Source organism: Clinocottus analis, unplaced genomic scaffold, assembly GCF_023055335.1.
Source record: "Clinocottus analis isolate CAN_PGR_092001 unplaced genomic scaffold, fCliAna1.0.p SCAF_10, whole genome shotgun sequence".
Classification (NCBI taxonomy): domain Eukaryota; kingdom Metazoa; phylum Chordata; class Actinopteri; order Perciformes; family Cottidae; genus Clinocottus; species Clinocottus analis.
Genome location: NW_027175821.1, coordinates 9981862 through 9998563, shown reverse-complemented (window position 1 = coordinate 9998563; position 16702 = coordinate 9981862). Strand labels below are relative to the sequence as shown.

Here is a 16702-nt window from a genome sequence, read left to right as displayed (position 1 = left end):
GAAAACAAAGCCAGTTGAATAAAGTAATCCTTTGATTGCAAAGTCCTCGCTGCGAATGCAACTGTGGCCGTAGTCCTGCCTGAAGCACAGTTTGTCTGCTCCTGGCTGAACAGCAAAATGAGGGCTCTGCCCCCACTGAATAAACTCTGAACACTTGTTTCACTAACCAACAGCGTCCCTTACTGTTCAAAGCACGAATATAATGAGCAATGGAAGAATGATAAAAATGAAGAATAAAATGCCAATAGCTCTGGTGTGGAATAATTAGAACATGATAACGGAAACATTATAATATTGGATCTGCATTTCCCTTATTGCTATCAAGCCAAGAAGATCGAAAACCATTATGGTGAACGATGACATTACTCACAATTAAATAAAACCCTCAACTCGGCTCCATATTAAATTAAGCAGTAATTTGCAAAAGACATTTAACCTCCAGTCACTTAAATGGCCATGAGTTGTGATTCATCAAATGCGTATTGGTTACTGGACACACGTGAGACCAAAAGGCATCAAAGACCAATAAAAAAACATACATAATAAAATGTGAGGATTAATATGCCAATTGTCTCACCTCAAGAGGAGAGTCTGGTTCATCCAGGATGCTCCTCTCACTCTGTATCCGCTGCATCGTCCCTGTAGAACTGGGGTCCATTATCAGCACGTTCTGACTACCGGCTCCGCTGAACTTACAGTCACTCTTTCTGGAGTCAGTCGTCCTGCACACCTCGTAGTTGTACACGTGTTGGAGAGTCCCTGTCCCTGTCCCCAAAGTGTCTGAGTAACGTGGTGGATAATACGGAATCACAGGGAGATTGGAGCTGTACATGACGCGAGACTGTCTCCACCTGTAGATCTTCACTGATATGATAACCACTAAACACGTGATGAAGAGGAAGGACACTACAGCCAAAGCCAGCACTAAGAAAAAAGTCAGGTTGTCATTGTACTCCTTGTCTTGTGTAAAGTCAGTGAACTCAGACAGCACTTCAGGGAAGCTGTCCGCCACCGCCACGTTAACAATGACTGTAGCTGAACGAGAGGGCTGCCCGTTGTCCTCCACGATAACAGTCAGTCTTTGTTTCACAGCATCTTTATCAGTGACTTGGCGGATAGTTCTTATTTCTCCATTCTGTAAGCCCACTTCAAACAGCGCCCTGTCTGTGGCTTTCTGCAGTTTATAGGAGAGCCAGGCATTCTGTCCAGAGTCCACATCCACAGCCACCACTTTAGTGACCAGATAGCCCACATCTGCTGAACGAGGCACCAGTTCAGCCACCAGAGAGCCACCAGTCTGGACTGGGTACAGCACCTGAGGAGGGTTGTCGTTCTGGTCTTGGATCAGTACTTTCACAGTCACGTTGCTACTGAGTGGAGGGGAGCCTCCATCCTGCGCTCTGACATTAAAAAGCAGCTGTTTGATTTGCTCATAATCAAATGAGCGCACCGCGTGTAAAACTCCACTTTCCGCATTTATGGAAATATATTCTGAAAGTGGAGACCCACCGATATAAGTTTCTTCCAGAATATACGATACACGGGCGTTCTGGTTTTTATCAGAATCTTTAGCACTGACAGTATGAAGGGAAACTCCTGGAGAGTTATTCTCCAAAATAAACGCATTGTAAACACTTTCTGAAAACAGTGGAGCATTATCGTTCACATCAGAGACCTTTAAGTAAAAGGCTCTTTTAGTAGAGAGAGGAGGCATTCCTCCATCTGTGGCAACAACAGTGATGTTATACTCTGAAACAGTTTCACGATCTAATACAGTATCTGTTACCAATGTATAGTAATTTCTTAAATTAGATTTAATCTTGAAAGGTGCGTTTTGTTCTATTGTACAGATTACTTGTCCGTTATCTCCTGAATCGAAGTCTTTTACGTTTATAATGCCAATAGTTGTACCAGAAGGAGAGTCTTCTGACACAGGACTAGTGAATGACATAACGCTAATCGTAGGGGCGTTGTCATTTACATCAGTTACTTCAATTATGACTTTACTTGAATCTGTCAAACCTCCCTGATCTTTGGCCTCAATTCTAAGTTCGTGCTTTTTGTCTTTTTCATAATCAATTAAACCTGTGATTAAAATTATACCTGTTTTTTTATCGACACTAAACAAATTGTTGATACCACTGTTGAGGTCTGAAAAATAATAGGTTACGATACTATTTGAACCAAAATCTGCGTCACTGGCATTAACAGTGGTGACGTAAGTATCTCTAAGAGAGTTTTCCATGACTGTAGCTTTGTACACAGATTGATTAAATAGAGGTGCATTATCATTGACATCAAGAACAATGATATCTATATTTACTGTACCAGATCTCTGCGGGTTTCCACCATCTACAGCAATAAGCTTTAGAGACAGATTAGGGTTTGTTTCTCTGTCTAATGGCTTCTGAAGCACCATCTCTGCATATTTCTTTCCATCTGCATTCGAGTTTTGTTTCAAAATAAAATGATCATTCTCAGTGAGAAAATATTCTCTCAGTCCATTAATACCCACATCTGGGTCGTCTGCACTATTTAAAGGAAAACGAACGCCAGTATTAGCTGATTCACTTATTTCAAAATGGATTGTGTCTCTTTTGAACGTGGGAGTATGGTCATTTATATCGGTTATTTCAACTGTTATTTGCTGTAACTCCATTGGGTTTTCTAAAATTACCTCAAAGCTGAAACTGCACGGCGTTACGTCTCCACACAGCTGCTCGCGGTCTATTCTCTCTTTCACAACTAGCGTCCCTTTGTCTGTCTTCAGCTCGGTGTACTGGATGCTCTCCCCGGTCACGATACGGGCCCGACCGGAACGGAGCCTTTTCACATCCAAACCAAGGTCCTGAGCTACATTACCGATGAGGGAGCCTTTCTTCATTTCCTCCGGGATTGAATACCGGATATGTCCGCTGACTAAATGGTTGAGATAAAACAAAAACAACAGAAGTTTCCAATTGTGTTCGCAGCCAAAGCGCCATTTTCCGCACCGGGAGTAGGGTGGTAGTCCACAAGCCATTGCAAAATAAATATTTAAAAACGGCGGTAACGATCCCAGCACAAGACGTATGAAGAAGAAGAAGAAAAAAAGATTCAACAGACACCTAAAGAACAACGATGTCGAGTGGTCTGTTTACTCGAGGTCCGATGAGAGATATTAACACATGGAAGTCTGCTTTCTTCGAACGTCAGCCCACATAATGCACACGGTCTCTTTTTCTCTCATGAACCAATGTGATAAGGGAGGAGACTGTGAGGCAATGTTTTATACATGATGTTGGATTGATCAACAGCGTCGCTTAGAGTCCAAAATCAGGAATACCGCATGTCTTAAGTGGTTGCGTAAAGCTGATAGGTTGGTACTAAACTCATCTAAAAATAATCACAACACGGTACTCAGATAAATAACTATTTTAAAAAAACTATTATCATTGTGGATATTATCATGATTATAGTATTGTTGAATTTGCAATGAAACATATTTAAAACAATAATATATAACAATAATTGAATAGAAATAGCATAAGAACACACGCATTAACTAAAGTAAATACAACTCATGATGTAAGGAATTATTGGGGGAAATAAAACAATGGGGCTTAATAGTTTGTGTTCAGTGAGAGCAGTAACATGAGCCTTTTTGATTGTCCCATCAATTTATATCCACTCTTTGTTGTAAATGTTAAGTGAAATATGATTGAAAATCATGATAACCCGAAACCTAAAAGTGAATTAAAAAATTAGCAAGATAACAGTCCACGTGATCATGAAATGCAACTATGGCAAAATGGTGTGTTTCTTAAAAAAAAGAAGCACCATTCATCTAACTTAACTGATGTTGTAAGTTGAATATGAGGACAGGACTATTCGTATGAGGTGCTGCAAAAGGTCAGGTGCTGTCCATGGTGCTGAATAAGTAGATCTTCACTACTTACATTGGTAAGTAGATATAGAAGGAGAAATAACAGCCAATAGACAACGCTACATTATTAAACTAACCTCAAAACGAGTATAACATGAGACACAAAACACATCTGACATACCTAATAAGAAGTCATGAGGACAGTGAAAACTAAAAAGGCCTATCAGTTAAAGAGTTGTACATTTTGCGGTATTGAACATATCTGCGTGTATAAGAACGACACTATTGGACGTGGCGCTGTGGGCTTTGTTGTGCAACAAACAAACTGCATATTGGAATTTAATTTCATTTAGGAATACAATATTGAACAAAACAATAACTTTGCATATTGATCCTCACCTCTAGAGGAGAGTCTGGTTCATCCAGGATGCTCCTCTCACTCTGTATCCGCTGCATCGTCCCTGTAGAACTGGGGTCCATTATCAGCACGTTCTGACTACCGGCTCCGCTGAACTTACAGTCACTCTTTCTGGAGTCAGTCGTCCTGCACACCTCGTAGTTGTACACGTGTTGGAGAGTCCCTGTCCCTGTGCCCAAAGTGTCTGAGTAACGTGGTGGATAATACGGAATCACAGGGAGATTGGAGCTGTACATGACGCGAGACTGTCTCCACCTGTAGATCTTCACTGATATAATAACCACTAAACACGTGATGAAGAGGAAGGACACTACAGCCAAAGCCAGCACTAAGTAGAAAGTCAGGTTGTCATTGTACTCCTTGTCTTGTGTAAAGTCAGTGAACTCAGACAGCACTTCAGGGAAGCTGTCCGCCACCGCCACGTTAACAATGACTGTAGCTGAACGAGAGGGCTGCCCGTTGTCCTCCACGATAACAGTCAGTCTTTGTTTCACAGCATCTTTATCAGTGACTTGGCGGATAGTTCTGATTTCTCCATTCTGTAAGCCCACTTCAAACAGCGCCCTGTCTGTGGCTTTCTGCAGTTTATAGGAGAGCCAGGCATTCTGTCCAGAGTCCACATCCACAGCCACCACTTTAGTGACCAGATAGCCCACATCTGCTGAACGAGGCACCAGTTCAGCCACCAGAGAGCCACCAGTCTGGACTGGGTACAGCACCTGAGGAGGGTTGTCGTTCTGGTCCTGGACTACTATTCTAACTAGAGCCACTGAAGTCAGAGGAGGAGATCCAGCATCACGAGCAGTTACGTTAAATTCAAACCACTTGAGTTGCTCGTAATCAAACGACCTCACTGAGTGAATGACACCACTTTCTGAATTCACTGACACTAACGAAGACACAGCTGCTCCGTTAATCTCTTTCTCCTCCAAGAAATAAGAAACACGAGCGTTTTGCCCCGAGTCTGCATCACTAGCACTGAGCGTGAACACAGAAAACCCAGGAGAGTTATTCTCTGGTAAAGTCTGACTGTATTCTGATTGGTCAAATTTGGGAGGGTTGTCATTCACGTCAGACACTTTTACAGTCATGTGTTTCCTGCTGGTCAGAGGCGGTGAGCCTTGGTCAGAGACGGTTATGGTTATGTTATACTCAGGTACACTTTCTCTGTCCAAGACGTCATCTGTTACGATGGTATAATATCCTGTTAATGAAGACTCGATTTTAAAAGGCATGTCCGAGTTAATGGAGCACTTGACCACGCCATTACCATCAGAGTCTTCGTCATCAACGTTAATTACAGCTATAGTTGTACCTGGAGGAGAATCCTCGGATATCGAGTTAGAAAATGACATCATCTGTATTACAGGGACGTTGTCATTCTCATCAATTATTTGAATTATAACGTTACATGTATCTGAATATCCTCCGTGATCACTAGCCTTAACGTTTAATTGATACGTTTTGGATTTTTCAAAATCTAGTTTACCTGCAACTCTAATCTCTCCAGTTTGAACATTTACTTCAAAAAGCTGCTTCGCTTCTCTGGTTACATGCGCTATAGAAAATGTTACATCACCATTGATTCCTTTATCTGCGTCATTTGCCCTCACAGTGGTTACTACAGTCCCTTCTGGAGAGTTCTCCTTGACTTCTGCTTTATAAACAGGCTGACTACACACTGGCGCATTATCGTTCGCATCGAGCACAGTGATATGAATACGTACTGTCCCTGATCTGTGTGGTTCTCCTCCATCTGAAGCAATCAGCACGAGTGTGTGGGTCTCCTCTTTCTCTCGGTCTAACGGGTTTTGCAAAACCATTTCTATCAGTGTTCCTCCATGAGTCCGACTCTGTACTTCCAATTTAAAATTGTCTACGGGTTTAAGTATATATTTTTGAATGTCGTTAATTCCAACGTCGAGGTCGTATGCACTCTCTAGTGAGAAACGAGTCCCCGCTGCAGCATTTTCAACGATATTCAAACTGATTTCATCCTTAGGGAATGACGGGCTGTTGTCGTTTATGTCTATTACCTCCACGGTTACCCGGTAAAGCTGGATCGGATTTTCTAAAATGACCTCGAAACTGAAGCTACAGGGCGTCGTCTTTCCACACAGATCTTCTCGGTCGATTCGCTCTTTAATCACAAGGGTGCCTTTGTCTCGGTTTAAATCAACGTACTGTCGGCTTCCTTTCGTAATGATACGAGCTTTACCTGATATGAGCCTCGCCACATCCAAACCTAAATCTCTAGCGATGTTTCCGACAAAAGATCCCTCTGCCTGCTCCTCTGGTACGGAATAGCGAGCCTGTCCAGCCACTGAGCTCAGCTTAAAAAGACAAAGAATGACAAACAGTGCTCGTCCTCGGCCTCTGAGATCGCTTATCCACATACGAGCCATCATGAATCCAAAGGCACGGACACAGTAATCCTTTCCAATGCAAAACCAGTGTACTTAAATCCAAAAAGAAAAACAAAAGTAAAAGGTATCTTCAGCAGAGAAAGTCCTCGATAAATGTTACATTTCAAATAACCAGCAACCAGACCTTCTTCTCTCTAAGCAGAGAAACACTGAAGGGAATGAAAGGGGTGGACCGGTGCGCTGCTCTGACTGATAGTCAGTGGTGTATCAACAGCGGCGCTCAGAGCCCATTCAAGGTAAGTGAAGTGTACAATATTAGTCACACATTAAATGTTGTATTACAAAATTAATAATAAATATATACGTAATACCATATCCAGGGACATTTCAAATAATAACTTTATAAAACTAGTTATGCACGTAACGTTATATTTGGAAGTATTGAAGAACTGTCCCTTGTAATATTATTGATATAATGTGAATACTATTATGTTGTGTATTACTTTCGTTAAATACGGTGTTTGTACTATTGATTTTGTTAAAACCATAATAATAGTATGAAGGAAATATTGCTGAATAAAATCATTATTATTAGTGATATTGTGATAATAGTTGCATTTCTCATTTGTATTTCTAGTTAGAAGTGATGAGAGAAGGGAAAGGTTTTCAAGATAGAAACTGCTTTCAGAAGGAGCTGTCCACCCTGTGGGCCTGAATATAACTTTGTTAGGTTAAACTGTAACACGCTATTGTAATTCCAGTTAAGCTAAGAGAAACAATATCTAATGGAGTAAACACGTTGAGAAGAGTTCCTCACCTCTAGAGGAGAGTCTGGTTCATCCAGGATGCTCCTCTCACTCTGTATCCGCTGCATCGTCCCTGTAGAACTGGGGTCCATTATCAGCACGTTCTGACTACCGGCTCCGCTGAACTTACAGTCACTCTTTCTGGAGTCAGTCGTCCTGCACACCTCATAGTTGTACACGTGTTGGAGAGTCCCTGTGCCGGTCCCCAAAGTGTCTGAGTAACGTGGTGGATAATACGGAATCACAGGGAGATTGGAGCTGTACATGACGCGAGACTGTCTCCACCTGTAGATCTTTACTGATATAATAACCACTAAACACGTGATGAAGAGGAAGGACACTACAGCCAAAGCCAGCACTAAGTAGAAAGTCAGGTTGTCATTGTACTCCTTGTCTTGTGTAAAGTCAGTGAACTCAGACAGCACTTCAGGGAAGCTGTCCGCCACCGCCACGTTAACAATGACTGTAGCTGAACGAGAGGGCTGCCCGTTGTCCTCCACGATAACAGTCAGTCTTTGTTTCACAGCATCTTTATCAGTGACTTGGCGGACAGTTCTTATTTCTCCATTCTGTAAGCCCACTTCAAACAGCGCCCTGTCTGTGGCTTTCTGCAGTTTATAGGAGAGCCAGGCATTCTGTCCAGAGTCCACATCCACAGCCACCACTTTAGTGACCAGATAGCCCACATCTGCTGAACGAGGCACCAGTTCAGCCACCAGAGAGCCACCAGTCTGGACTGGGTACAGCACCTGAGGAGGGTTGTCGTTCTGGTCCTGGATCAGTACTTTCACAGTCACGTTGCTACTGAGTGGAGGGGAGCCTCCATCCTGCGCTCTGACATTAAAAAGCAGCTGTTTGATTTGCTCAAAATCAAATGAGCGCACCGCGTGTAAAACTCCACTTTCTGCATTTATAGAAATATATTCTGAAAGTGGAGACCCACCGATATAAGTTTCTTCCAGAATATACGATACACGGGCGTTCTGGTTTTCATCAGAATCTTTAGCACTGACAGTATGAAGGGAAACTCCTGGAGAGTTATTCTCCAAAATAAACGCATTGTAAACACTTTCTGAAAACAGTGGAGCATTATCGTTCACATCAGAGACCTTTAAGTAAAAGGTTCTTTTAGTAGAGAGAGGAGGCATTCCTCCATCTGTGGCAACAACAGTGATGTTATACTCTGAAACAGTTTCACGATCTAATACAGTATCTGTTACCAACGTATAGTAATTTCTTAAATTAGATTTAATCTTGAAATGTGTATTATGTTCTATTCTACAATTTATTTTTCCGTTATCACCTGAATCTAGGTCTTTAACATTTATAATGCCAATAGTTGTACCAGAAGGAGAGTCTTCTGACACAGGACTAGTGAATGACATAACGCTAATCGTAGGGGCGTTGTCATTTACATCAGTTACTTCAATTATGACTTTGCTTGAATCTGTCAAACCTCCCTGATCTTTTGCATCAATTCTAATCTCATATTTTCTATCCTTTTCAAAATCTATTGGGCCTGAAACCGACAATAAACCAGAGACCTGATCTATGGTTAATACATCAGCAATATTGCTTCTCACGTTTGAAATAGAATACGTGATGTAACTATTCGATTCACTATCTGCATCTGTAGCATTAACAGTAACGATATGAGTGCCCTTCACTGCGTTTTCTATCACCGTAGCTTTATACACTGTCTGGTTGAAAACGGGCGCATTGTCGTTTGCATCTAAAACTATGATGTTTATATTTACTGTGCCAGATCTCTGCGGATTCCCGCCATCTACAGCAATAAGCTTTAAAGAGAGATGGGGTAAGGTTTCTCTGTCTAATTGCTTCTGCAGCACCATCTCAGCATATTTACTTCCATCTGGATTAATGTGCTGCTTCAAAACGAAGTTATCGTTTGAAGATAAAATATAATTCTGCAGGCCATTGACACCAACATCAGGATCATCTGCACTGTCTAGCACAAATCGAGCCCCAACGTTCGCGGCCTCGCTAATGTCTAACATAATATTCACCTTTTTGAATACCGGAGGATGATCATTCACATCTAACACTTCGATGGTTATGTGGTGTAGCTCCATAGGATTTTCTAAAATTATTTCAAAGCTGAAACTACACGGCGTTACGTCTCCGCAAAGCTGCTCTCGGTCTATTCTCTCATTCACGACTAAAATCCCTTTGTCTGTCTTCAGCTCGGTGTACTGGATGTTTCCTCCGGTCACGATGCGGGCTCGGCCAGAACGGAGCCTCTTGAGATCTAAACCAAGGTCCTGAGCTACATTACCGATAAGTGATCCCTTCTTAGTCTCCTCTGGTATAGAGTAGCGGATCTGTCCTGAGACGATATTAATGTACAACAATATAAGAACCATTACCCGCGGATGTCGGAACGGTACACGCCATTTGCCGAGTGGTTGTTGGATCGCCATTTCAAAAATGGAAATTGTCAAAAATAGAAGAAAAAACAACAGAGAACCTCCGAACTCAATTCAGTAACATCCGCTATTGCAGAGGTGCCGATTAAAAAACGAGAAATAAAGCCGTTAGAATCCCAAAAAACACCGTGTCTTCATGGTATACGTTTACTGATCCTCCCTCGCAGCCACTTCAATCTGATTTTACAACGAACGTCACTGAACCGCATCAGAGAGATTATCAGTAGACATGGTATTCTTGTTAAACAGCGTCACTTAGAGTCCAAAACGTGCACACCAAAGTGATTGGTATCATGATAAACGATGTACAAAAGGTAGAGCAAAGGAATGCAATGTATCTTATATTGGTAAATTATTAAAAATACCATTATCAGAATTCTAAACAAATATCATTATCATTATTAAAATGATCCATGGTGCTGAAAAGGACTGCAAAGTGGGAACATTTACTATCATTTATATAGAAGGAGACATAACAGCATATAAACAACGCCACACTATAAAACTAACCTCTCAATGAGTATTATAGAATACATTAAACACTTCTGATACTACTGATTATAAATCTTAAAGACAGAAGACAAAACTAAAAATCCATCTCAGACGAGCTGTCAGATTTGTGGTGGTCTAAGGAAGTGTGAGTACTTGTTTCCGGGTAAAACTGCATATTGGAATTTTAGTTATTTTCAGAACAATGTTGAAAAAAACACACAACTATTGGTCCTCACCTCTAGAGGAGAGTCTGGTTCATCCAGGATGCTCCTCTCACTCTGTATCCGCTGCATCGTCCCTGTAGAACTGGGGTCCATTATCAGCACGTTCTGACTACCGGCTCCGCTGAACTTACAGTCACTCTTTCTGGAGTCAGTCGTCCTGCACACCTCGTAGTTGTACACGTGTTGGAGAGTCCCTGTGCCGGTCCCCAAAGTGTCTGAGTAACGTGGTGGATAATACGGAATCACAGGGAGATTGGAGCTGTACATGACGCGAGACTGTCTCCACCTGTAGATCTTCACTGATATGATAACCACTAAACACGTGATGAAGAGGAAGGACACTACAGCCAAAGCCAGCACTAAGAAAAAAGTCAGGTTGTCATTGTACTCCTTGTCTTGTGTAAAGTCAGTGAACTCAGACAGCACTTCAGGGAAGCTGTCCGCCACCGCCACGTTAACAATGACTGTAGCTGAACGAGAGGGCTGCCCGTTGTCCTCCACGATAACAGTCAGTCTTTGTTTCACAGCATCTTTATCAGTGACTTGGCGGATAGTTCTTATTTCTCCATTCTGTAAGCCCACTTCAAACAGCGCCCTGTCTGTGGCTTTCTGCAGTTTATAGGAGAGCCAGGCATTCTGTCCAGAGTCCACATCCACAGCCACCACTTTAGTGACCAGATAGCCCACATCTGCTGAACGAGGCACCAGTTCAGCCACCAGAGAGCCACCAGTCTGGACAGGGTACAGCACCTGAGGAGGGTTGTCGTTCTGGTCCTGGATCAGTACTTTCACAGTCACGTTGCTACTGAGTGGAGGGGAGCCTCCATCCTGCGCTCTGACATTAAAAAGCAGCTGTTTGATTTGCTCATAATCAAATGAGCGCACCGCGTGTAAAACTCCACTTTCTGCATTTATGGAAATGTATTCTGAAAGTGGAGACCCACCGATATAAGTTTCTTCCAGAATATACGATACACGGGCGTTCTGGTTTTCATCAGAATCTTTAGCCCTGACAGTATGAAGGGAAACTCCTGGAGAGTTATTCTCCAAAATAAACGCATTGTAAACACTTTCTGAAAACAGTGGAGCATTATCGTTCACATCAGAGACCTTTAAGTAAAAGGTTCTTTTAGTAGAGAGAGGAGGCATTCCTCCATCTGTGGCAACAACAGTGATGTTATACTCTGAAACAGTTTCACGATCTAATACAGTATCTGTTACCAATGTATAGTAATTTCTTAAATTAGATTTAATTTTGAAATGTGTATTATGTTCTATTCTACAATTTATTTTTCCGTTATCACCTGAATCTAGGTCTTTAACATTTATAATGCCAATAGTTGTACCAGAAGGAGAGTCTTCTGACACAGGACTAGTGAATGACATAACGCTAATCGTAGGGGCGTTGTCATTTACATCAGTTACTTCAATTATGACTTTACTTGAATCTGTCAAACCTCCCTGATCCTTTGCATCGATTCTAAGTTCGTACTTTTTGTCTTTTTCGTAATCAACAGAGCCCGTTATTAAAATAACGCCAGATTTGTCTTCAATCACAAATAAATTGTTGATGTCACTGTTGAGGTCTGAAAAGGAATAGGTTATGATACTATTTGAACCAAAATCTGCATCACTGGCATTAACAGTGGTGACGTAAGTATCTCTAAGAGAGTTTTCCATGACTGTAGCTTTGTACACAGATTGATTAAATAGAGGTGCATTATCATTGGCATCAAGGACAATGATATCTATATTTACTGTACCAGATCTCTGCGGGTTTCCACCATCTACAGCAATAAGCTTTAGAGACAGCTTAGGGTTTGTTTCTCTGTCTAATGGCTTCTGCAGCACCATCTCTGCATATTTCTTTCCATCTGCATTCGAGTTTTGTTTCAAAATAAAATGATCATTCTCAGTGAGAAAATATTCTCTCAGTCCATTGACCCCCACATCCGAGTCTTCTGCACTTGTCAATGAAAAACGAGACCCAGTATTAGCTATTTCACTTATTTCAAAATGGATTGTGTCTCTTTTGAACGTGGGAGAATGATCATTTATGTCGGTTATTTCAACTGTAATTTGAAGTAACTCCATTGGGTTTTCTAAAATTACCTCAAAGCTGAAACTGCACGGCGTTACGTCTCCACACAGCTGCTCGCGGTCTATTCTCTCTTTCACAACTAGCGTCCCTTTGTCTGTCTTCAGCTCGGTGTACTGGATGCTCTCCCCGGTCACGATACGGGCCCGACCGGAACGGAGCCTTTTCACATCCAAACCAAGGTCCTGAGCTACATTACCGATGAGGGAGCCTTTCTTCATTTCCTCCGGGATTGAATACCGGATATGTCCGCTGACTAAATGGTTGAGATAAAACAAAAACAACAGAAGTTTCCAATTGTGTTCGCAGCCAAAGCGCCATTTTCCGCACCGGGAGTAGGGTGGTAGTCCACAAGCCATTGCAAAATAAATATTTAAAAACGGCGGTAACGATCCCAGCACAAGACGTATGAAGAAGAAGAAGAAAAAAAGATTCAACAGACACCTAAAGAACAACGATGTCGAGTGGTCTGTTTACTCGATGTCCGATGAGAGATATTAACACATGGAAGTCTGCTTTCTTCGAACGTCAGCCCACATAATGCACACGGTCTCTTTTTCTCTCATGAACCAATGTGATAAGGGAGGAGACTGTGAGGCAATGTTTTATACATGATGTTGGATTGATCAACAGCGTCGCTTAGAGTCCAAAATTAGGAATAACGCAAGTTTGTACATTTCAAGTGGTTGCGTAAAGCTGATTGGTTGGTACTAAACTTATCTAAAATAATCACAACACGGTACTCAGGTAAATAACTATAAAAAAAACAGACTATTGTCACTTTGGATATTATCATGATTATGGAACTGTAGAATTTTCAATATAATATGCAAATAATTGAAGAGAAACAATATCGGAACACACACATTAACTAAAGTAAATACAACTCATGATGTAAGGAATTATTGGGGAAAATAAAACAATGGGGCTTGATAGTTTGTGTTCAGTGAGAGCAGTAACATGAGCCTTTTTGATTGTCCCGTATATCCATTGTTAACCTCTTTGTTTTAAATGCCAAGTGAAATATGATAGAACATCGAAAGAACCCAAAACCTGAAAGTGAATTAAAAAAACTAGCAAGATACCAGTCCACGTTAACACAAAATGCAACTATGTCAAAACAGTGTGTGTCAGAAAAAAGAAGCACCATTCATCTAACTTAACTGATTTTGTAAGTTGAATATGAGGACAGGACTATTCGCATGAGGTGCTGCAAAAGGTCAGGTGCTGTCCATGGTGCTGAATAGAACAGCATAGCGACAACACTTCATTATCAATGTAAGTAGATATAGAAGGAGAAATAACAGCAAATAGACAACGCTACATTATTAAACTAACCTCAAAACGAGTATAATATGAGACACAAAACACATCTGATATACCTGATAAGAAGTCATGAGGACAGTGAAAACTAACAAGGCCTATCAGTTAAAGAGTTGTACATTTTGCGGTATTGAACATATCTGCGTGTATTTGTTTTGGGGGTAAAACTGCATATTGGAATTCAATTTCATTTATGAAATCAGTGTTGAACAAAACAATAAATTTGCATATTGATCCTCACCTCTAGAGGAGAGTCTGGTTCATCCAGGATGCTCCTCTCACTCTGTATCCGCTGCATCGTCCCTGTAGAACTGGGGTCCATTATCAGCACGTTCTGACTACCGGCTCCGCTGAACTTACAGTCACTCTTTCTGGAGTCAGTCGTCCTGCACACCTCGTAGTTGTACACGTGTTGGAGAGTCCCTGTGCCGGTCCCCAAAGTGTCTGAGTAACGTGGTGGATAATACGGAATCACAGGGAGATTGGAGCTATACATGACACGAGACTGTCTCCACCTGTAGATCTTCACTGATATGATAACCACTAAACACGTGATGAAGAGGAAGGACACTACAGCCAAAGCCAGCACTAAGAAAAAAGTCAGGTTGTCATTGTACTCCTTGTCTTGTGTAAAGTCAGTGAACTCAGACAGCACTTCAGGGAAGCTGTCCGCCACCGCCACGTTAACAATGACTGTAGCTGAACGAGAGGGCTGCCCGTTGTCCTCCACGATAACAGTCAGTCTTTGTTTCACAGCATCTTTATCAGTGACTTGGCGGATAGTTCTTATTTCTCCATTCTGTAAGCCCACTTCAAACAGCGCCCTGTCTGTGGCTTTCTGCAGTTTATAGGAGAGCCAGGCATTCTGTCCAGAGTCCACATCCACAGCCACCACTTTAGTGACCAGATAGCCCACATCTGCTGAACGAGGCACCAGTTCAGCCACCAGAGAGCCACCAGTCTGGACTGGGTACAGCACCTGAGGAGGGTTGTCGTTCTGGTCCTGGACTACTATTCTAACTAGAGCCACTGAACTCAGAGGAGGAGATCCAGCATCACGAGCAGTTACGTTAAATTCAAACCACTTGATTTGCTCGTAATCAAACGACCTCACTGAGTGAATGACACCACTTTCTGAATTCACTGACACTAACGAAGACACCGCTGCTCCGTTAATCTCTTTCTCCTCCAAGAAATAAGAAACACGAGCGTTTTGGCCCCAGTCTGCATCACTAGCACTGAGCGTGAACACAGAAAACCCAGGAGAGTTATTCTCTGGTAAAGTCTGCCTGTATTCTGATTGGTCAAATTTGGGAGGGTTGTCATTCACGTCAGACACTTTTACAGTCATGTGTTTCCTGCTGGTCAGAGGCGGGGAGCCTTGGTCAGAGACGGTTATGGTTATGTTATACTCAGGTACACTTTCTCTGTCCAAGACGTCATCTGTTACGATGGTATAATATCCTGTTAATGAAGACTCGATTTTAAAAGGCATGTCCGAGTTAATGGAGCACTTGACCACGCCATTACCATCAGAGTCTTCGTCATCAACGTTAATTACAGCTATAGTTGTACCTGGAGGAGAATCCTCGGATATCGAGTTGGAAAATGACATCATCTGTATTACAGGGACGTTGTCATTCTCATCAATTATTTGAATTATAACGTTACATGTATCTGAATATCCTCCGTGATCACTTGCCTGAACGTTTAATTGATACGTTTTGGATTTTTCAAAATTTAGTTTACCTGCAACTTTAATCTCTCCAGTTTTAACATTTACTTCAAAAAGCTGCTTCTCTTCTTTGGTTACATAAGGAATATAATAAGACACTTCACCATTGACTCCTTTATCTGCGTCATTTGCCCTCACAGTGGTTACTACAGTCCCTTCTGGAGAGTTCTCCTTGACTTCTGCTTTATAAACAGGCTGACTACACACTGGCGCATTATCGTTCGCATCGAGCACAGTGATATGAATACGTACTGTCCCTGATCTGTGTGGTTCTCCTCCATCTGAAGCAGTCAGCACGAGTGTGTGGGTCTCCTCTGTCTCTCGGTCTAACGGGTTTTGCAAAACCATTTCGATCAGTTTTCCTCCATGAGTCCGACTTTGTACTTCCAATTTGAAATGATCTGAAGGTTTGAGTATGTATTTTTGAATATCGTTAATTCCAACATCACGATCGTCTGCACTCACGAGAGAGAAGCGAGTCCCCGTTGCAGCATTTTCTACGAGTTTCAAATGTGTTTCATCCTTAGGGAACGACGGGCTGTTGTCGTTTATGTCTATTACCTCCACGGTTACCCGGTAAAGCTGGATCGGATTTTCTAAAATGACCTCGAAACTGAAGCTACAGGGCGTCGTCTTTCCACACAGATCTTCTCGGTCGATTCGCTCTTTAATCACAAGGGTGCCTTTGTCTCGGTTTAAATCAACGTACTGTCGGCTTCCTTTCGTAATGATACGAGCTTTACCTGATATGAGCCTCGCCACATCCAAACCTAAATCTCTAGCGATGTTTCCGACAAAAGATCCCTCTGCCTGCTCCTCTGGTACGGAATAGCGAGCCTGTCCAGCCACTGAGCTCAGCTTAAAAAGACAAAGAATGACAAACAGTGCTCGTCCTCGGCCTTTGAGATCGCTTATCCACATACGAGCC

The 16702-nt window shown here is 42.0% G+C and overlaps 4 protein-coding genes across 15 annotated transcripts in view; all 4 read right to left on the bottom strand.

Moving 5' to 3' along the window:
* Positions 1–16702, bottom strand: part of LOC137791955 (protocadherin gamma-C5-like) — a 220533-nt gene that overhangs the window by 116437 nt on the left and 87394 nt on the right. The window lies entirely within an intron of this gene.
* LOC137793689 (protocadherin gamma-A7-like) lies at positions 557–3248 on the bottom strand. Its single transcript, XM_068589992.1, has 2 exons — positions 2649–3248; positions 557–1367 (listed from the first exon to the last, which is right to left on the bottom strand). The coding sequence occupies exons 1-2, from the start codon at positions 3020–3022 to the stop codon at positions 557–559; spliced, it is 1185 nt and encodes a 394-aa protein (XP_068446093.1). The 5' UTR covers positions 3023–3248.
* On the bottom strand, positions 3334–10055 carry LOC137793680 (uncharacterized). The gene is made up of 3 exons (XM_068589982.1): positions 7467–10055; positions 4265–6718; positions 3334–3375 (listed from the first exon to the last, which is right to left on the bottom strand). The coding sequence occupies exons 1-3, from the start codon at positions 9894–9896 to the stop codon at positions 3334–3336; spliced, it is 4926 nt and encodes a 1641-aa protein (XP_068446083.1). The 5' UTR covers positions 9897–10055.
* LOC137793665 (protocadherin gamma-A7-like) lies at positions 10050–16702 on the bottom strand. The gene is made up of 7 exons (XM_068589957.1): positions 16348–16702; positions 15478–15482; positions 14281–15055; positions 12758–12940; positions 11317–11446; positions 10631–10833; positions 10050–10079 (listed from the first exon to the last, which is right to left on the bottom strand). The coding sequence occupies exons 1-7, from the start codon at positions 16693–16695 to the stop codon at positions 10050–10052; spliced, it is 1674 nt and encodes a 557-aa protein (XP_068446058.1). The 5' UTR covers positions 16696–16702.